This window comes from Tasmannia lanceolata, unplaced genomic scaffold (genome assembly GCF_043159265.1).
Source record: "Tasmannia lanceolata isolate RefF3 unplaced genomic scaffold, GAP_Taslan_0.1 ptg000011l, whole genome shotgun sequence".
Classification (NCBI taxonomy): domain Eukaryota; kingdom Viridiplantae; phylum Streptophyta; class Magnoliopsida; order Canellales; family Winteraceae; genus Tasmannia; species Tasmannia lanceolata.
Genome location: NW_027518688.1, coordinates 25735395 through 25757792, shown reverse-complemented (window position 1 = coordinate 25757792; position 22398 = coordinate 25735395). Strand labels below are relative to the sequence as shown.

Sequence of the window (22398 nt, the reverse complement as noted above, 5' to 3'; positions counted from 1 at the left end):
ATGTTCGTACTCTGACAAAGACAGCTGCACATGCCTCACGTCCCATCAATCAGACATCAGCTCAATTCAACGGTGTAGATTTCTCAGTACGGTTAGCCTAACGGTCTAGATTAAAACTTACTAAAACCCGCAATCTCTTCCATATCTCTCTCCTTTTTTCGCAGGTCATGAAACATTCGCACCCCTTTACCCTGAAATGTGGCAGACTGTAACGCTTTTTACGTCAAAAAGCGTTAAAGTCTGCCACATTTCAGGTTAGAAGGGGAGCGAATTATCCTACACGGGGTGCGAATTTATCATCTCCTCTTTTTCACGCTCTCGGATTATAAAAGCTGTAGCTCTTATTACAGTGAGAGTTTTTCTCGCTTTGTAGGATAGCGATTGAAATGAAAGGAGCTATTTTTTCCCTAATTTTATTTAAATTCTCTCATCTTTCTCTTTTGTTTTGAATTGAGGAGAATTTATTTATAATTCGTAAAAAGGAGCTTGAGAAAAAAGCTAATTCATGGCGATCTCGAAGAACGAGCGCTTTTCAAAGCTTTGATTGAGGTTCTTTTTTTACGCTTTTCTGATCTTGATTTTGGTGAAGAAATGAATGAATTTTTTTTTTTTTTATCTTGTTTCGCTTTCGCAGAGTTTTCAGAAAGGACAAAGATCGAACACTTATCGGAGCTGGATTGAGGTGATTTGAGTGAAGGAATGTCTTTGTTCTGAGAGAAATTCGTTTTATTTCGATTTCGGAACTTTTTTTGGAGATTTGAAAGAGAGATCTCGGAGAAAAGCGATTCTTTGAAGTGAATTAGGGTTACGGTGGCGGTTTTGATGAGCGAATGTATGATTTATGAAGTAATTTCAACTCTTTTCGTTCTCTGTAACTTTTATAGCGGTTTAAAAGAACAAACTTTCTTTAGAGCTGGATTGAGCTTCTGTTGAACTGAATTCAGTGGTGAATTTGGTGAAGGAGTGTGAAAAGAAGCGAATTCAGTGGTGATTTTGGTGAAAGAGTGTGAAATTTCAAGAGGATTCTTATTTTCTTTTGGATTCTTATTTTCTGTTGGATTCTTTGTAAGAAAAGGTTTTCAGAAGCAGAATAGTGCTCGAATAAGCTTAAATCCGAGATTTAGGGCTGAATTGAGCTACTTTCTCAGCGAATTCGGAGTGTTAAATTTACGGAGGAATCTTGTTTTGTTTCGGTTTTTTTGTAAGGAAAGGTTTTCAGAATCATAAGAGTGCTTGAAAAGGCGTAAATCCGAGATTTATGGTAGGAAATTGACAAATGACGAGCACTCCTTTGAAGTTGAAGGAAAGAATTGGTGATTTTTTAGGTTAAATGTTTCGTTTTTGAGGATTTTGTCTAAAGAACACGAATTCTGATCGTTTACTTCTTTCAGTTCCGGATTTAGCGATGGTCATGGATGCTTTTTTATAGTATATGGTTTGCCAGATGAGAAATCCTTTGAAGGTTGTGGTTTATAATTGGTTTTAATGACCTAGATTCGGCTTTGATTATAGCGTCTAAGAGAAAGATTTATGAGCTCTTGAATGGAAAAACGGATGAAATTGGTGGAATGGGATTCAAAAGAAGCTTTCTATACCTTTGAGTGAGCTTTCTTGAAGCAAGGATTTGAAAAAAAAATGAAGCTTTCTACCTCAGGAATGGCTCCTCAGCCCCATGATGGTATATCTTCTTATGCCATTTTAAAAACTATTTTTTCATTATGTTAACCCATTTTTGTTTTTAGTCCATTTGAGACATCTCCTGTCTCTCTCCTTTCTATGTAATACAGAGGTCATTTGCTTATGTGATTTGATATTCATGAATTTTCTGGATCAATATTACTAATTATTTTTTGTCCTAAAAAACAATCTGAGTACCCAAAATTCTGCACTATTTTGATAGGAGAAAAGAGATGTTTGAATTCAGAGCTTTGGCATGCTTGTGCTGGCCCGCTTGTCTCCTTACCGACTGTCTGTAGCCGTGTCGTTTACTTTCCTCAAGGTCATAGTGAACAGGTGCAAACAAATTTGCAGAAATTTTATTTCTTTTTTCCCTCAAAATTATATAGCGTTTTAATAAACCTTGTTTTGTGTCGAGGTTGCTGCATCAACGAACAAGGTAGTTGATGAACACATACCCAATTATCCAAACTTACCTCCTCAACTGATCTGCCAACTTCACAATGTTACTATGCATGTGAGTTCTACAATTATCTTTCTCTGGCTTTTGTTATCTTTGGGAAGGTGGGAAAAATTGTTAAGAAAGCAATTGGATGTGGAATTTCAGGCGGATGTTGAAACAGATGAAGTATATGCACAAATGACCTTACAGCCTCTAAGCCCGGTAAACCGGAGTTTCTGTATGTTACTACAATTATATTCAATTGTTTGCATAACATAATTCTTGAAACTTGGTTTCTCAGCAAGAACAAAAGGATACTTATCTTCCTGCTGAGCTGGGGATTCCAAGCAAGCAGCCAACAAATTATTTTTGTAAGACGTTGACTGCGAGTGACACTAGTACTCATGGGGGGTTTTCTGTTCCTCGTCGTGCAGCCGAAAAGGTGTTTCCGCCGCTGGTGGGTTTCTTATGGGAAAATTGTATTTTATTGTATGATGTTTAATGGGATAACATTGCTATTATGTTCTTTCAGGATTTCTCCATGCAGCCACCAGCTCAGGAGCTAATTGCAAGGGATCTCCATGATGCTGAGTGGAAGTTCAGGCATATTTTTCGTGGTAAGTTGAGAGTATTCCTTCAACACTAGGGTTTTTAGTGACCACACATAATTTCTTTTCGTCTAATTTAGGTGAAGGTTTCTCTTTAGCTGTATCACTGATTGGACCAGTTTACCTGATATAAAGTGAAAGCTTGTGTCAGTGTTAGTGGAAAATACTCTTAAAAGGGGTACCAATTACCATGGTTTTAAATTTCAACTGAAACCCAAAATTTCGGGGGTTTTGGTGAAACCGAAATTGGGTATACCCAAAACGGTATAAAATTTCCACCGTGATTCGAAATTTCGGTTTCGGTGAGGATTTAAATGAAAGGAAATAGTTGCGTGTTGGGACCTGGGTAGAACTCACCCCTAAAAGCTAGCCGCTAAGGGGAGGGTGCCCAAGTCCTTTTAAACCCACCACATACATTCACCTTTCCGATGTGGGATATTTGCTTTTACGTGGAACCCCCACCAATCTCCCCCTCCACGTGGAAGCAACGTGGACAATGTTGCCCCTCCACACGGTGGCAACGTGGGAAATACCTACGAGATCTTCGGGTATGTATGTGTGTGTTTTTTAGGAAGCAGGTACAAGTACAACCGTACAACAACCCATAATAGTTTCTTGCTAACTATGGTTCTATTCTTAGGAGAAATCTTCGCATTGTACATGGTTATTTTATTTGGAATTTCAATAGGTTATGTAAATGTAACCTTTTATTTCCATATAAAAGGTAAAATTCAGAAACTATGCTAACTGTAAAATTTATGTGAGTAATATTAAAAAAACAAAGAAAGGATAAAAGAGATCTAGAAGTGTGTATTGGAATTCGACACATGTTTGAGACATGTACTTCGCCATTCGGAATAATCTGCATAATATAGTTGTCAGCAGTGGGACTCTGGAGGCTTGCTAAAGGTGGCACAATGGATCATACTAAGTATTCTAACTGCCCAAAGACAATATTGGTAGTGTCCGCTTTTCACGCCGCATAGTTTACTTACAAAATTAATACACTTGAAAAACTACACCCATTTATGGGTCAACTACATCCTTGTATGGGTTCATGGGTAATGGAGATCAGGGTATGCAAATGCCCATTTTCCAGTAGACTGCAGTTTAGGATAATTTGGCACCTTTGGTGATCTTGCTGTAGTTTGATAATTTGGAACGATATGCGTAGGTTGTAATTTTTTTGTTTTATTATCCCTGCATCTCACACGTGTTAGCCGTGGGTAGCCTTGCCTTCTCCTCATAAAAATTTACTTGCTCAAAAAAGAAAAATGCAACTAAGGTATAGAGTCTAGGCTCATTTGGACATGGGGTGATGCTAAATGTCTTGACTTAGTCTTGACTCATGTGGTCTATGTACCCTCTTGCGAAGCATTATAGACTATGAAGCACGGGTACGGGGTGCGGGTACGACACGACACGGGTACGTGGGTAAGTGATTTGCCAAAAAAACCGGGTGTGGGTACGTTCGGGTACGCCGAATATAATAATATATTTTAATATTTTATTATATATTTATAAAAATTAAAATAATAATAATTGTAGAGCAATCAAATAACAATAACACACCGAAATGGAAAATTCTAATTTTACTCTTCATTTCATAAGTGATTAAGTTCCATATTTCATAACATGAGGCATCAATACATCATTTATTAGAAAAAAAAGTCTGTGACCAGTGTGTTGACCAGTGCCTGACAAGATGAATAATTTTTAGAGATCAAATTATGAGATTTTTTTTACCGGACTTTTGGGATTTAATAATGTTTGGACAAAATAGATTTTATGAATTTTTAAAATTTGAAAAATACCCCACCGTTTGGAAGTTAAGAAAGTTAAAATTTTGACCCGACCCTTTTTCTTTGAATTTTGTACTAGAACTGGAGAGTCGACTTTTTTTCCTTTTAGATTTGGGTGTTGAAACTATTTTTAATAAATCCAAAAGGGGGGTATTCCGTTATTTACATGTAAATCTTAAGTAAATGGACATGTAAATGGACATGTAAATACCGAGTACAGGAAAGTAGAGAGAAGCACAGGAAAGGAAAGAAAAGCAGCAGGACGTGTCGGGTACGTGTGGTGCGCACCCGACACGCACCCAACCAACAAAACTGGTTTTTTTTTAAAAAAAAATGGGGTATGTACCCCGGACGTACCCGCACCCCATACGTGTCGGGTGCGGGTGCGGGAGCCCCGGGAGAGTACCGTGCTTCCTAGATTATAGAAACTGATTGTGCAAACAAAATAAGACCAAGGAACACATCATGGGTGCAATGACTGATTTTAATTATGCTATTTGTTATATTCTTTGTCCAGGTCCTGATTATTAATTCACAAACCAAGTATCATATTTTTTGATACACATATGATCATCATGTTACTTTACCATTCCTTTTCCAGGCCAGCCCAAAAGGCATCTTCTTACTACAGGCTGGAGTGTGTTTGTCAGTGCGAAGAGGCTTGTTGCTGGGGATTCTGTTCTTTTCATTTGGTAACACACTAAAGCTTATCCTTTGCTCCTCTTGCTCCTAGGTGAGATGTAGATTATGGGTTTGTGACTTGGAACATGTTACCATCCCTATGTTTTTTTTACTATCAGGAATGAAAAAAATCAGCTTTTATTAGGAATCCGGCGCGCCAGTCGACCACAGACCGTGATGCCTTCATCTGTTCTATCAAGTGATAGCATGCACATAGGGCTCCTTGCTGCAGCAGCTCATGCTGCTGCTACTAATAGTTGTTTCACTGTTTTTTATAACCCAAGGTAGCAAGAAATATTTATTTTCTGGGTGCTTCTATACTTTTTTACTAGTATGCTTTTTATGGGTTTTTATTATGCATATCCCTTCAGGGCTAGTCCATCCGAGTTTGTCATAGCACTGTCGAAATATGTGAAAGCAGTATTTCACACTCGTGTATCAGTTGGAATGCGTTTCAGGATGCTTTTTGAGACCGAGGAGTCAAGTGTTCGTAGGTATGCTTGTGGGGGGGGTTTATCAATATTTCTGTTGAGAAAGTGATAATTTCTTTGTATCATTTATTTATTATTTTATTAGTTCTACCGGAATGCTTAAATAGATCTATCATGTTGACCCTTCTTGCTACGCGCCTATGCCTACAAGGTCATTTTTATTCGAATCACTTTGTAATTGAAGCGTAGTTTTGTTCTATGTTTGTCATGTTGGTTTATTTTACATTTATTTTTAGTTCATCAACAAACTTTAAGGTTGATTTTTATCTGAAACATATTTTTAAACCAGGTACATGGGTACAATAACTGGCATAAGTGATTTGGATCCTGCTCGCTGGCCAAATTCTCACTGGCGTTCTGTCAAGGTAAACAAGCTTGAATGGAGTTATATTGCTATGGAAAAATATCTTTGCAACCTCTTTACCAATATATAATTGTATTTGTATCACTTACCTCAGGTTCTCTGTAGATGATTTTGGGGATGTATCTTTTGTATAAGATACTGAAGTAATAGAGGCAGCAACTTTCTTTTGTAGAAAATTTGCTCATGTTCAGTTGTTTAATGTTTTTTTCCAACTATGTTCAATCCAAAATGTATTACCATTGTTACCGTGGCCAGTGACATGTATTTGCTTACTAAAAGCTAATTCTTTCATGTATTACACATTATTAGATCCATGACATTATGTTCCAGTAAGATTTTGCTTTTCTATTTGTTTTATAGAGTACTCTTTTTATTTCATAATGGTTCATTCTTGGATGCTACACGTAGATCTTTCCAGTCAAAATGTAAACGTGCTATTGAATTTGAGGTTGGTGCCCCCAGATTAAGACCTTAGCTTGAGCAAAGAAATTTTTGTAAGGGACTTGTCAGATGTAGACATCAATCAGTTGCATTTGATTGTCGGCTACCCCACTATTATTTCAGTGATATTCTTTTCTCCCTGGTTCCACTTATTATGTTACTTATTATGGACATGTGGCAGATTTTTTCAGATGTACTCATTGCTAGTACGTGAGTTCATGAATCTTTCAATTTTTTCTGTAAAGCTTTCTTCCTTAATTATTATTAACCAAAAGTTTAGAGAGAGAAAATGAATGTACGAAGTCCTAAATGCCCTTAGGCAAGTTACATATTCCAACACTCCCCCTCAAGCTGGAATGTAGATATCATACATTCCTAGCTTGTTACATATATCACTCAATTTTGACTTGTTTAAGAACTTTGTAAACATATCAGCTAATTGGTCCCCTGACCGAGTAAACACAGTGCAAATCTCTCTTTTCTGGATTCTTTGACGGATAAAATGACAATCTACTTCAATATGTTTGGTGCGCTCATGGAAGACTGGATTGTTGGCAATGTATATTGTAGCTTTGTTATCACAATAAAGCTGCGAAGGAGAAGATGAAATGAAGCCAATTTCAGAAAGAACTGAACGTAGCCAAATAAGTTCCGTGCTTGTCTGTGCCATTGCCCTGTATTCAGCCTCTGCACTGGACTTAGCTATAATATCCTGCTTCTTACTCTTCCATGAAACAAGATTGCCACCTACAAATGTACAATACCCAATGGTGGACCGTCTATCTGCTGGGGATCCAACCCAATCTGCATCAGAGAAGCCTTCAACTTTCATATGGCCATGTCTTTTGAACATCAATCCCTTCCCTGGAGCCCCTTTCAAATACTTGAGAATCTGTGTCACCGCAACCCAGTGAGAAGTTCGTGGAGAGCTCATATACTGACTGACAACTCCAATAGCATATGAAATATCTGGCCGAGTAACCGTGAGATATATAAGTTTACCGACAAGCCTGCGATATCTGCCAGGATCCTCCAACAATTCTCCTTCTTCTGAAACGAGTTTCACATTAGGATCCATGGGTGCAGAAGCTGGTTTAACTCCAAGATTGCCTGTTTCTTTTAGCAAGTCCAAGACATACTTTCTCTGTGATACGAAAAATCTTCTAGAAGAACGAGCAACCTCTATCCCCAAGAAATACCTGAGCTGACCCAAATCATTAGTAGAGAATTCCTTTTGCAAGAAGGTTTTCAAACGCTGTATCCCTTGTGAATTGCTCCCTGTGATGATTATGTCATCCACATAAACTATCAACAAAATACACCCAGCTGAAGAGTGATAACTGAAGACTGAGTGATCCACTGCGCATTGTTTCATGCCAAAGCGCATGACTGCCTCACTAAATCTCCCAAAGCACGTACGCGGAGATTGTTTGAGGCCATAGAGTGACTTGCGTAGGCGACACACGTAGAAGGAAGTCTCCCCCTGAGCAACAAACCCTGGTGGTTGCTCCATATACACCTCCTCAGTCAGTCTTCGGGAGGGGGGGGGGGGGGGTGGGCAAATCCTTGTTCTTGGAAAAGAATTTCCGCCGTGGGTAGAAAATCCTCGTTCCCGGCCAAGGAGTACGTGTTGCTGCAAGGGGGTAGAGGACCAGGGGTTATGCGCAGGGAAGGAGAAGATGGTGGGAGGGAGGGCCTGGTACCTTTGACTCAGAGGAAACGACGCATTCTCAGGAGGAAAAAAGACAGCATGCCGGTGTGCCTCGGATGAAACTTGGCCCGGAGTTGGGTTTAGGGTTTCGCTGCTAGAGGGGAGGGAGGTGGCGGAGAAGATGGAGGCTGATAGAGAACCCTAGGGATCAGAAAACACTAAGGCTTTGATACCATGTTAACCGAAAGTTTAGAGAGAGAAAATGAACGAGTTAGGGTAATCTCCCCCTGACTCATATCTTTATACTAAAACATAAAGGAATGTACAAAGTCCTAAATGCCCTTAGGCAAGTTACATATTCCAACAATTATGTTGCAGACATTATCTCAATTTGCAATAGGTCTAGAAACTTATATTTTCAGCTGATTATTGTTTCTATAGGTCAAAGTCCCACGTCTATATTCAAATTTTTGTGCATGAAGGTTTGCTTGATGTTGAATCTAATTTTCATTATTAAAATGCAGGTTGGTTGGGACGAGTCGACAGCAGGTGAGAGACAGCCAAGAGTGTCTCTATGGGAAATTGAGCCTTTAACCACTTTCCCTATGTATCCGTCATTGTTTCCCCTCAGGCTGAAACGTCCTTGGCATCCCGGGGTACCTTCTTTCCAAGGTATATATTCTGGCTAAAAAGGTCTCCTTTGGTGGCAATGATTGGTAGCTTTACTTTGCATTATGGACAACAGCTCTTGGTACAATTATTTAGTATTTGAAAAGAAAGGGAAGTGATATATCCGCTCCTTTTTATCACTAGGAACACCTCCTGTCAGTGTTTGTGGTACTCAGGAGCATTGAATTCTTCTGACATAAGTACAACAACCCCTCTTTAGCCACTGATACACTGGCAGGGGGTGTTCCTGATGATCAAAAGGCGGATATATCATTTCCCAAAAGAAATCATACAGATTATGTATTCAGAAACTATTGTTCTATCGATACAGTTTGTCTTCTTCACTGAGTTTGATTTGCGTGAAATATTCTTAGTGGATTGGTGCTCTATAATTTCCCGTGTGTGGGAGTTAGATAATCATGAGATTGGCTGCATCTTTATACTTTAAAAATTTATTAAATACAGTAAGGGATTTGCTAGCATTCATCGCAGAAGGCATTTTGCGGATGATCTGTTGCATCTGACAGCAGCCACCTTGTGAATGAAGACGATCTGCTGAAAAGTGAGCCTGTGTGTGGCTGCTGTCAGATGCAACAGACCATCCGCGAAATGCCTTCTGCGATATACGCTAGCAAATCTCATACAACAATGTTGGCAAGCAGGTTTGTCCCCATGCATGTGTGAAAGATTTGATAATGAGAAGAATGCAAGGAGAGAGAGAGAGAGAGAGAGAGAGAGAGAGAGAGAGAGAGAGAGAGAGAGAGAATTATGAGATTGGCTGCATCTATATTTTTTTGAAAGATCTTAAAATAATTGACAAGTAATTTTATCCCGTCATTTCCGGTCCGGGAAACGAATTCGGGAGGCGAAACATGAAACGGAAACGTGAAAAAAGTAAAAGGCAGAAACGTGAAACAATACAAAAGTGCGTGTGAAACACATTAGGAAACGCCTTTTGGTCTGTTCAATTGGTTTCTAAGTGGTGGAAATGAAAAGAAAAAACCTACTCAGGATTGGCCTTTCAACTCCTTCAGACGTATATAAGGAGCGATAGAATTCTATAATTTCATTTGTTATCACCTCCTTATTATATGTCATCAACCCATTAATCCTCAAGCATTCGATTCGATTGCCTCTCGCAGTCGCTATACCACGAAAGTAATCTGTGTTTTTGTCCTCTTCTTTAAGCCATCTCAACCTAGATTTTTTACGCCATGATGTTTCATCTTGGAGCAAATTTTCTTTAATGTTCTTTCAATCTTCCCTCCTCCTCGATCCCTTCTACACTAGCATTCCTGCTCTCCTCAGCACTGTCTATTTTCTTGATTCTAGAGATTAACCACATCTTTCTTTCAGAACCCTCCCTCTCCTTTTCATGGTGCCATTCCTTGAAGCACAATAATCTTGCAAAGAGTTTTCAAATGTTCTCGAGTATTATCAGATCTCATTATTTAATAATAATAATAAATCATAGCATCATATCATCATAAGCATATGTAACAAAGTACGTATAACCCATTAACCTCTTATGTCCTGCTTAACACCAAATATCTCTAGGAATTCCTGAAATGGAAAAAAATCGTTTGTATGAACACCTCTGCCTGAACATGGACCACAACTGTGGTCGTTGAAAATATATTTCCCTGTAAGCATACTGTAATTGAGTTAATACTTGAAGTTCTCACTTTAAGCTTTAGTGGAACCTTTTTTTTTTTTTTGCACCCTGCACGTTGGAAACTGATTAGGGTGTAGGGGTAGAATCATATTCAAGGTTGCTCTTTTTTCCATTAACATCTGCGCACTCAGGTTAATTCAATGAATGATTTGTAGACTCAAAATGCTTTTACGTTCTAAGCTGGCATTAATACACGTTTAACGGTCATGCTCACTGAACAAAGGAAGCATTCTGGTGATCCTTGTAGTATCTCACTGAGGGCTATTTTAAGTAAAACGCAACATCAAATTGTGTTTTCATCATGCAATAATAATTTTCATCCATTTTTCCCTTCAGAGAGTAAAGAAGAAGGTAATGGCTTCATGTGGATGACAGGGGATACTGGGGAGCGAGGCCTGCAATCCTTGAATTTTCAGGCACTTGGTGTGGGCCCCTGGATGCAACAGAGGCTCGACCCCTTACTGCTTGGAAACAGTCATGATCAGTATCAAGCAATGGCTTCAGCGGCATTTCAGGATATAAGAAATGGGGATGCTCTGACACAACAATATCTGCACTTCCAGCAACCTTTCCAATGTCCACCACAGCTCGGTGGGTCCAACCCACTGTTCCAACAGCTACTTGTTCAACAAACACACCCTCAGCCGCATAATATATCAGAGAACCAGCCTAGGAACCAGCTTTTACACCACCACGACCAACAACAACAAACCTATCAAGAAGCATTTCAATTTCCAAATGATCACATTAATCAGCCGCAGCTATCTCCGTTGCCCACTTCTTTGCCCCAAAAACCAGTCTTTCCAGATTCAAATGGCACCTTCTCATCATCCGTAACTCCCACCTCCATACAGAGTATGTTGGGTTCGTTGTGTCCAGAAGGGAATGCCAATCTTCTGAATTTCTCTAGAATTGGACAGTCTGTTATGAATGAACAGAACCAGCAACCTTGGGTACCAAAGTTGATGATGCCACAGGTAAGCCCGTTTGGGAATACAGTATCACTTCCCCCATTCCCTGGAAAAGATGGGGGTGCCATGGAGCCACAAAATTGCAGTCCCGATTCCCAGACACACAGTTTTTTCGGTATTAATATTGACTCATCGCTACTCCCTTCTCAAGTTCCAAATCTAAGTTCTGCTTCTATAGACACAGATGTATCTGCAATGTCATATGCTGCTTCCAGTTATCAAAGCTCGATGTATGGTTGCATAGATGACTCACCTGGTTTGCTACGAAATAATCCTGGGCAAGTTGATCCGGCAACCAGAACATTTGTGAAGGTAAGAGTGGCAAGATGATTATTTACTAATATTCTAGCCATGGTTTTAAATTTCGGCTGAAATCCGAAATTTGGGATTTCGGTTGAAACCGAAACTGAAATTTCACGACGTCCGAAATTTTGGGTTTTACCAAATTTCGCCAGCCAGAATTTTGGAAATTCGGCTGTATATTTTGGCCAAAATTTCGGATATAATAAAATATTACTTTTTTTTTCTACTACCGGGCCGAAATGGGAATTGAAACCGAAATTTAAAACCATGATTCTAGCTTAAAAGTGAACTGACATTGGTGCTTAAATTTGTGCAGGTTTATAAGTCAGGGTCAGTAGGGAGGTCTTTGGACATCACCCAGTTCAGTAGCTACCATGAGCTGCGAGAGGAGCTAGGTCAGATGTTTGGCATTGTGGGGCAGCTGGAGGACCCTTTAAGATCAGGCTGGCAGCTTGTATTTGTCGACAGGGAGAATGATGTGCTTCTCCTTGGAGACGACCCTTGGGAGTAAGTATTATTATAAATAATGTTGAAAATTGACGTAGTTAATCCAAATAGCATGAAGCTTCCTTTTTTAGCCAAACACATAAAAGGCAGATGGTTCTAATTGTGGTTCCCAGTCGTAGGGATGTTTTGGGAATTGGGAAAATGCCATCTTCAATACATTTCATATTATTGTATGCTTTTAATTTAGCTGCAGTTATTTAAACTGGGAGTTTTTAAATGGTGTCCGTATGTAAATGCAAGCATTTAAAAAAAATACAGTGGGCCCATATTATTTGATGATCCATGCCATTCATTTGTTAGGCCCCAACTTAAACACGCTGTGCCCGAAAATCATCTCCATAGATGATCTGCGTTGGTTTCTACATTGTGTCGTGTGGTTTCTACTTTCTACAATGTGCTGTTCTCTAAAGATCAGAGGGCTTGGATCATCCTATGGAGATTTTCGGGATGGCCTATTTAAGTTGGGGCCCAGCAAATGGATTGTTTGGATCATCGAATAACGCAAGCCCCACTCTATTTTATTTATTTTTAAAATACATGCACTAATTGATCGTTTTTATAGTTTGGAGTGTTATATTTCTGGATATTGAAGGTTGTTAAAATGTTTTGTTTGGTATTGACTGAAAGTGAAGGGCATGACATGGTATTAAGGCTATCTAGATGTCAGAACTCAGAACAACAGTTCATGCATACTGATATATGTGGATATGAATTGCCTTAACCATATTTCCCCGACCATTAAAAACTACGAAAAGGTTGTATTAATTAATACAAACGGGTGTGGATTTTAGGCCGATCGGCTTGGCTGATCGTGTGTCATTAGATATTTTCAATTTCCAAAAATGGGGAGAAAATGGCTGGAGGATTGGCAATGTTTCCACTGCCAATACCAAAACTTCAGTTGGCACTTGGCGGAAAAGATGCAGAATCAGGTAGTAGCGTTGGGAACTAGTTCTGCTCTCCCTGCAAGTATCTTAACTTCAAGTGGTGGGATAACTGTCGTTGGTGTCGTCAGAATAGGAACCCTTCCAAATGGGTACCCCGTTCTAGACCTTTACCCTGTCTGGAGGTGGGCTGCGCCGAGGGCGATCGATGGCCTGACACTGGTACAATTTCCTCTCATGGGATCGGAGGGATTTCGATCTTGTCCATTTCGGTAGGGAAATGAAAGTACGAATGGATACCCTAAAAGCCTGTCTGATAGGGAAAATGAAAAATCTTAATGGATCGGTAGAGAACCTTTGGTTATGGGCACGAAAGTTTTGGGACATTCCATCTTTACAATGCCCCTACATTCTGGCGGAAGATGAATTCATTTTTATGTTTGAATTAGAATTGCAGGCCTCTAGGATCCTCACTAAAAGGTCCGGAAGCACTGGGATCCCAATTGCGCTCTCTTGCACTAAGGAATAGGGAGTTCCTTCAAGGCGAGGAAGCCCTTTGGGTAAACTTTTACGGTATTCCATTACATGCTTGGGCCATATCAACGGTTGAGGCTATAGGGAGTATCTTTGGTAGGGTACTGGAAACAAAGATGGAAGGAAATCATCAGCACTGTATGAGCTTTGTCACGGCCAAAATTCTAGTGTCCCGAAGGAATTTTTCAGGTTCCTTTGTTAAGATTAGGATTTTGAATCAGATTTATACCATAGGGATCGAAATCCACGGAAAAAATGATTGTTCACCCAATGTTGAGTCCTCTAGCTCATTTGATTGGTGGTTGCCTGAAACCCCTTCGGATTCTGCCGGCTTGGGCAACTCCGTTTCGGCTCCGGTTGGTAATCCATCGAGCTCTCAGAGTTGGCTTTCCGGTGCTCTCTCAGACCCCGGCCTGATTTCAAATTTCAAATCTAACCAATCAAAAAAGTTAATGTGGCTTGGTCCCCAAAGTCCAAACTCTAATGAAAATATATATAAAAATAACTTTGGCAGTACGATTTGATCTATAAATCCTCACGTCTACTTTAAGTCGTTTAGAGACTGAGGAAAACGCCCAGAGGTTTAGCCCAAAGCAAAACCTATTGTAGGCAAGTGGGATAATTTGTCCCTTAACCCTACTGAGGTGGTTCCGGATGATTTCTCCAAGCTGCTTATCAGCGGTTCGATTGATTTTACCACTCTAGCCTTAAGTTTTAAACCAAGATGGCTCTCACCAGAAAAGGAGTTCCTTACTCTTGAGAAGTTGCCAGCTTTTTTATCTTCTAGCCACACAACTTTCCGCCTAGGAGCAGGAGGGTCATTTGTTTCGTGCTCTACCATTGACTGACAAGATTTTCGCCTTATCCTAGGTCCCATCACACCTTTCTCAGAACCTTTCTCCTGGATTTGGAATTATAGGGCATCGCTAGTATAGTACTTTGAAGAGAAGTAAGAAGCCCAAAGGAGCACTCGGTTTTTTGGGAGATTCTTCCTCTTACTCTGGGTAATCAAACCAACTACTAGGAATGGATAATCAAGACAACACGGGTGGTTCTTCCTCTGGTTCAGATGAGCGGAGCAGACAGTTATTTACGGAGATAATGATTTTAGAAAATATCCTCACAAGAATGAAGTCGATGACTTACGATGAGGAGAGGGCCTCCATTATTGACCTGACCCACAAAGAAATGATGGGGTTTCTCTTGTGAAAATTTTTAAACAAGACGCCCAAGACTGCCCCTTCACTTTGTACAACCTCTGTAGGACAGGCGAGGTCAAAGATACCCACTCGCCGTTATTTAAACACCCTTCAAACTACTTTTAGCTGAAGAAAGGGACAAGAGGAGAATGAATTGGGAAGCTAATAAGGTGGTGGGCATCCGCCTAGTGGAAGAAAGGATCGCTGAAAGAAAAAACCCTGGTCGCCTGGATCGGATTCCGGAGGAACTTCTCATCGAAATGCCGGATTTCCAAATTCAACACATCTTGGCGGAGTTGGAGAAGTGCTCGATATAAGTGAACCGTTTAAAGATGAGACGTTGCAGAAGTTTTCCTGTACAAAGGGAGGCTTCCATAGCTTCTGGGTCATTTTTAGAAGTTACGGTTTTGGGGGACTGAAATGTAAATGCGGAAGTTTGGAGGAAGTTTCAGTGGTGTACATGCTCATAGCATAGGGTAGCCTTTCTACCAGATGCTTTTAATGGCCTATGATTATATTCCTGACCAGTCTTATTTGATTCTATGTAATGCAAGTCGGGACCTCTAGTCCCTAATGTTTCTTTCATAGTATCAATGAAATTGTCAATTTTCAAAATAAAAAATTAATACAAACGGGTGTGTCCACTATTTCCCAACTTCTCATTGACAGAATGAACTGTTTGGAAGTAAGTGGGACATAGTATGATCTTTATAGCTTTTCGCAATGCCAAAAGGTATTGTTATTGAATCCATTATGCTTTGTTATGCTGAGTGAAGCTTTATGAGGTATCTATTTGTGTTTGTTTTCAGGTGGTTCTGACATGTTGGATCACTTATGCAGGGCATTTGTAAATAATGTATGGTCTATCAAGATACTTTCGCCCGAGGATGTGCAAAAACTGGGGAAGCAGGAATTCAAATCCTTTAACCCAAGTGGAGGTTAAAAGCTGAGCAACAGCAGATGCGAGGCTCGGAACCTTGTGTCTGGAATACCCTCAGTTATCCCCTCAGTTGGCTCACTTGAATGTTGAAAGGAGACAAAGCGGTTTGCCGTACATGCTTATAAATTATGGATATGCATAGATGTCGGCAAAGTTACATGCACACACGAGGTAACACACTGCGAGTGCATATATGCTTGTAATATATAAGAAGTTTCTTTATAGTAATGCCTCAAGTAAACTGGCTTGTTTTTCACGTATCATATTGATTCGAAATGGACATTGTTTTGAAAACGCATCTGAATGTGTGTTAAAAACTGTTTCGACATTTTTGTTATTGCGTAGCTTGTGGATCTGATTTTTTTTTTCTCCTCAATGTGATGAGGGAAAGTGTGAGGTGGGAGGTTTGGAAAATGGAACTGTTGCTATTGGGTTGGCAAATTAAAAAATAGCAACAAAATATGTAAATTTCACACTGGCGGGCTTAATTTAGCCCTTAAATGCAACATACATATATATAAAATTTGAGAAGGTTTAACTAGTACAAGTGTTGTGTTAGTATTAAGAAATCCTGTGTCCAAGTATAAGTAGAGAATGAAAGAAATGAGAGGAGATAATAGAAGAGAAGGAAAATTGAGAGGAGATAATAGAAGAGAAGGAAAATAAGTGTGCTCTCCCATGATCCTTAGTGCGGAATTAATTACAACAAAAGGAAAAACACAAGGGTTTCCTTATAATGTGGACTTAATATATCAACGCCCCTTCAAGTAAGATCATATTTATGACTCATACTTAACTTGCTTATTATTTCCTCGCGTTTATTTTTTGAAACCGCATATTTAAAATATATATATATTTTGAATGGGAAACCGCATAGTTAAAATATATGTTGATTGTTGATCTATAGTAACAAAGTAAGTAACAATTCTCTTTGGAGTTTAGTCTCTCAATTACCAAGCGTCGATCCATTTACGTTTGCTCCTGTCATATTGAATTGATCCATTTATGTTTGCTCCCGTCATATGGAATTGGTTATGGGCAATGCTGATTGCGACTTTGTTGTCACTGTACAAGTTCATAGGCACTTAAACTTGTGCATAAACTTGACACTAACTCTTGTAACAATATTCTTATTGTAACTGACAGGTTATTGTTTTGCTTCGCTAAGCTACAAATCTTCCATTAAATTACGGTAGCCTGAAGTTGACCATGTAGTACATACCAATCCTGCGCAATTTGTATCAGGTAAAGCTCCCACTTTAAACAGTTAGTCCATTCCTATAGGCTTCATACACCAGTTTGCATAAATTGGCACACAACACTTGCTACATACGTTATATGCATATATCAGATTGTGAAAGAGACTAGTGTCCCAACTTAGAAACGAGTCTTCCCACATCAGTAAGGTGGTCACCATCCTTCTCTCTTAATCGATGATTTTGTTCAACAGGTGTCTCAACTAGCTTACGGCCTAACTTTCTTTTCTTCATAAGAAGATACAAAATGTATTTCCCTTTTGAAATAGAAATACATTATTTAGATCACGATATTCGATTTCCGAAAAATATTAAAACGAGCCCACGTCCTTTAACATCAAATGCTTTCCTGTGATGATCTTTCAACACATTTTTCTCAACCAAGGTATTCCCTGTGATGACTATATCATCAAGCTACACACTGAATATAGTGCCATTCTCTTCGGTATGTTTTGTGAACAATGTATGATTAGCTTGTCTTTGAACGTAGCATACTTTCGCCATAGGAGAAACCAAATTTTAGAAATCAAACTCTAGGATGTGATCTTCGTTGAGTAAATTGTAGCTCCTTTTGAACCCCTTTTATACTTGGGGCAGCACCATTTTCCAGATGTAATATAGCATCAGACTCAACAATAGATAACAGAACAGGCAATGAAACTGAAGAAGTTGGTCCACCCTCATCCACACTCTGGACCAGAATAAAATGGAAGATGCTTAAAGAATAATACATCAATTGTCACAAACCTCCGTTGTGAAAATGGATAATAATATTTCTATCATTTTTGAAAACTCAGACACACTTGAAAGCTTTGGGATCTATGAAAAATAAAAACTCGTACCAGGACTTGAGGCAAGAAAATGCGATACCTGGTGTTCATTCCATGAGTAGGTTGTGTCGAAAAATCTTATCGGTACGGTCATGTTTGGCAACCATGAAATATTTTTTCAGTGAATATTAGCTGAACAGGTGTTGAGGTAAGGGTAGGGAGAGTGGGAGAGACTGATAGAATTGAGAGGGGAGTGCTGAAAAATAAGGAAAACAAAAACTCTAATTTGAGTGGGTTTTTTTTCTTTACGCTGACTTCAGCCATTTCTCACCCTCTCCTCACTTATGCCTCTGCAATTTTCTCCCTCTCACCCTCCTTGTTCTTCTCCCACTTGATGAACATATCTCGTTGAAAAAACTTACCTGACTACCAAACATTGCCTAAGGTGATCCAAAATCTTTTAGTTATTTGGCGTAAAATGAGTGGTTCAATGGCGTGGGCACATCTTCTCCGGTTGCAAGGGTTGAAAATTAGAAAGTTTCCCGATCGTCTAATACGTGCATAAATTGGGTTAGAGAGGGTTTCTTGTTTAGTTTATTAGCAAGTTTCCTCCTGTAATAGAATTAGAATTCCTTTTTTTAATTCTAGCTATTAGTAAGTTTTAAACAAAAAATGGCTTGTTGCCTTTTCTTATAATTGGAGGCCATAGTTTTAAATAGGAATACACAGATAAAATGAACAATAGTTTTAGGGCAGTGATATCCCCCCCCCCCAACCCCACAAACAGAAATCTGTTAAGAGAGGTGGCGGAGGGGGTGTGTGTGATATATCCACCAGAAGGGGGAAAATATCACTGCCCTAGTTTTAGAAATTAGAAAGTAGAGTTTTCCATGTAAGAAGAAGTTAGTGTTTTTATAAAAGCCTATGTGCAAGGGTGGTTGTACGTTTCTTTCTTGTTTATGAAATTATAGAAAATTTTCCTCTTTCTATATGAAGTTGGTTATTCTTGTTCTTTGTGGATTAGTAGAATAGCTCTTCGTGGATTCGAAGGGTATTCTGATCGGAGGTTGACGACGATCAACCCCCGACTCGTTTTTCCTGCTTCCGGCTATGCCACTCAAAATGGTCCAAGCCTACTCAAATCGATGAATAGGACCATCATGTGGAGATGAGTTTTGGGGCATGGCCTTGACCACCAAATGAATGCTAGATCACCCTAAGAGATGGGCCCATTGTACCTTTTTGGTGTAAGTGTATTTCCATGGAAATACAGGCTATCAAATGAAATCTCCGTCGACCTCAACTGTGGTCAGAAGTTCAGAACATGTTCCCACCCAATTCCAAAACATCAAACATGAAGGCCCACTTCCTTGATTTGTGTATTTTATTCTGGGAAATGATATATTCACCCCTGTTTTTCTCTCTGGCAATCCCCTGGTAGTGTAAAAGGGTAGTCATTAACAAGGTTTAAAATTTCGGTTTCGGACCTTGAAGGTCGAAATGTGGTACCAAAAAAAAAAAATCATATTTTATTCATTATTAAACTTTGGCCGAAATTTTGGTGAAATATTAAATTAATATTTAAAAAAACAGATTTTTTGTGTCAAATTTCGGAAAAACCGAAATTTCGACCGAAATTCTGAAATTTCAGCCGAAATAAATGACCATTTCGGTTTTGTGTGGTTTTGGTGTCTGTCTCCACCGAAATCTGGATTTCGGTCGAAATTTAAAACCATGGTCATTAACACACTAAATGTAGCTGGCCCAGGGAAGAAAAAGTTGGCGAATATATCACTCCCCTTTCGCTCTCCATTAAAAGAGCACCGATATTGTCACTAGACTCACTATACCATGTTTTGATTGTTTCACTCAATAGCTGTCAAAGGTTATTATAGTTCTCATAAAGCTCTCCGTAGCCAATTAAAATAGACAAGTTGACTTTGTGCAATTATCAAAACATACTGGATGGTGGGTACTCTATTCTTGTAAGGAAAAATTGCCGATGGGAGACATCAAAATACAAGAATTGACAACGGGGGACACACTTTTGAAAAATTGTTAAAGAGAGGGTTGATAACCCCATTTAGAGGGTTGATAACCCCCTTTTGGAGACTTGGTAACCCCCATTTCGTCCCTCTCTTACAATTTTTCAAAAGTGTGTCCCCTGTTGGCAATTCTTGTATTTTGATGTCCCTCATTGGCAATTTTTCCTTTTTGTAATTGGGCGCTGATATTCCCCCCCCCCCCCACGGGCTGGCTAACGTTAAACGTTAGGATATGTCACTTTCCCACCATTTGACCGGTCTCTCTCCACTCTCATTGTGGCCCATCAAATGAATGGTTTGGATCATTCTATGGAGTTGGTCGTAAAGTAAGATTAAGGCCCGTCCACAACATAGGACGATCCAAGCTGTCCATCGTTTGGATAATCCTATAGAGTTGGTAACATTAAGGCCCAATCGTAGGCCCCACCGATTTTTTTTCAAATTGAAGCATACCGTCCACAACATAGGATGATCCAAGCCGTCCATGGTTTGGATCCTCCTATGATGTGGTTCGTACAGTAACATTAAGGCCCAATTTAGGCCCCACCCATATGAAGTGTACCGTCCAGACCATAGGATGGTCCGAGCCGTCCCATTTGATGGGCCATAACGTAAATGGGTTGTGCCCCCAAAAGGGTTGGCCCATCAAATGAATGGTTTGGATCATCCTGTGGTCGTACAGTAACATTAAGGCCCATTCACAACATAGGATGATCCAAGCCGTCCATGGTTTGGATAATCCTACGGAGTTGGTTGTACACTAACATTAAGGCCCAATCGTAGGCCCCACCGATATTTTTCAAATTGAAGCGTACCGTCCAGAACATAGGATGATCTAATGTGGTTCGTACCAATTTAGGCCACACCCATATTTTTGAAAATGAAGTGTACTGTTCAGACCATAGGATGATCCGAGCCATCCATTTGATGGGCCACAATGTAAATAGGTTGTGCCCCAAAAATCATTTCCGTAGGATGATCACAACCCTACAATCTATAGAGGTTGCATAAGATGTAGTTTCTATTTAGATCGGAGGGCTAGGATCCGCCTATGGAAAAATATTTTGGGACGCAATCTATTTACGTTTATGGCGCATCAAATGGACGGTTTGGATTATCCTATGGTGTGGTATGGGCGGGGCCTGCGTTGTTCAAAGATGGGCCCACCATTCCACCAATGGTTTCTGTTGGGCCCACCAACTGTTCCTGTTGTGTGTGTGTGGAGAGAGAGAGAGAGAGAGAGAGAGAGAGAGAGAGAGAGAGGGCAAATGGTGGGAATACGTTAGCCAGCCGTCAAGGGAGAGGGGGTGTGTGGGGAATATCAGCGCCCTTGTAATTTTGTAATTTTGTCGTACTTTAGATGACATCTTTTGGATAATCACGAAAATACCCTCCCTGGAGAATACTGATGGCAGCAGTTCTAAAGGAAGGAATATGACTGTGGACCACCGGACTACCAAAATAAGTACTCTACTATCTCGTCCATTGAGATCAGATAAACCCATTAATTTTTCCTTCATCGAAATGTCGGATTGTAGGGTTTTCTTCGATCAAATCAAGGCTCCATGTCCCACGTTAATGTTGGGCCCAACCGTCACCCATAGATCTTGACATTGATAAAATTAGGACCCACATGGGACATGAATGTGCAATCACAACCATTGATCTGGTGGGGTATCATTAGGGCATTGTTGTCCCATAAAGATCGACGGGGTTAGGATCACCTGATCAAGTTAGGCCCAACCACAATGGGTTAAACATGTGTTAATGAGGCAGATCAACGGATGTGATCATGTCCAAGTGGCACAATGGGCTCCCAAGTGTGACCATTATATTTAAAACAAGAAACAAAAAAACTAGTAAAATGCTTCTCTATAGAAAAAATTTACCCCAAGGAACGTCTAGGATTCTCTAATTACAACCAAGGTTTAATTGAGGGTGCGTTTGGATTGCCCGAATCAGATGCTGCCCGAATTTCGATGTTTGGTTAGAAAAAATAAGGGGACAGAATTGTCAATGGGGCAGAATTAAAGGGAAAAAGGGTACAAAAATCTATTTCAAGTCGCAAGATGTGGTATTCTGATTCTACATCATTTATCATATGAGAAAACATTTCCTACACAAGTGTGTAGGTAAGTTACCTACGCACTACCTTAAAATACAGTGGGGGCCCATATTGTTTGGGTGATTCAAACAATTCATTTGAATGGTCCTCACATAGATAGGGTGTCCACAAAAAATCAGATTCATAGGATCATCCTAACCATTCAAACTATGGAGGCAAAAATGGACTAATTTGTGAAGGTTTATAGACGTCCATTTTACCTTCACAAATCGTAGGGTTGGGATGATAATATGGATCTATTTTTTTGTGGACACCCTATCTATGTGAGGACCATTCAAATCACCCAAACAATGTGGGCCCCACTGTATTTTAAGGTAGTGCGTAGGTAACTTACCTACACAAGTGTATAGAAAATGTTGTCAT

The 22398-nt window shown here is 39.7% G+C and overlaps 1 protein-coding gene across 1 annotated transcript; it reads left to right on the top strand.

Annotated features, from left to right (window-relative positions):
• The first annotated feature begins 354 nt into the window (after window positions 1-354).
• LOC143886795 (auxin response factor 12-like) lies at window positions 355-16167 on the top strand. The gene is made up of 15 exons (XM_077390915.1): window positions 355-549; window positions 635-1678; window positions 1901-2013; window positions 2096-2194; window positions 2285-2341; window positions 2421-2576; window positions 2652-2736; window positions 5131-5221; window positions 5330-5494; window positions 5582-5704; window positions 5991-6066; window positions 8682-8829; window positions 10838-11784; window positions 12092-12282; window positions 15740-16167. The coding sequence occupies exons 2-15, from the start codon at window positions 1636-1638 to the stop codon at window positions 15840-15842; spliced, it is 2397 nt and encodes a 798-aa protein (XP_077247030.1). The 5' UTR covers window positions 355-549; window positions 635-1635; the 3' UTR covers window positions 15843-16167.
• Window positions 16168-22398: the final 6231 nt, after the last annotated feature.

What these genes read in the sequence shown, in the direction of transcription:
- LOC143886795 (XM_077390915.1), top strand. Translation starts at nt 1,636, where the DNA reads ATGAAGCTTTCTACCTCAGGAATGGCTCCTCAGCCCCATGATG. An exon ending in CTCACTGGCGTTCTGTCAAG is followed by an intron (nt 6,067 to 8,681) that starts GTAAACAAGCTT and finishes ATTAAAATGCAG; the next exon opens with GTTGGTTGGGACGAGTCGAC. An exon ending in CAACCAGAACATTTGTGAAG is followed by an intron (nt 11,785 to 12,091) that starts GTAAGAGTGGCA and finishes AAATTTGTGCAG; the next exon opens with GTTTATAAGTCAGGGTCAGT.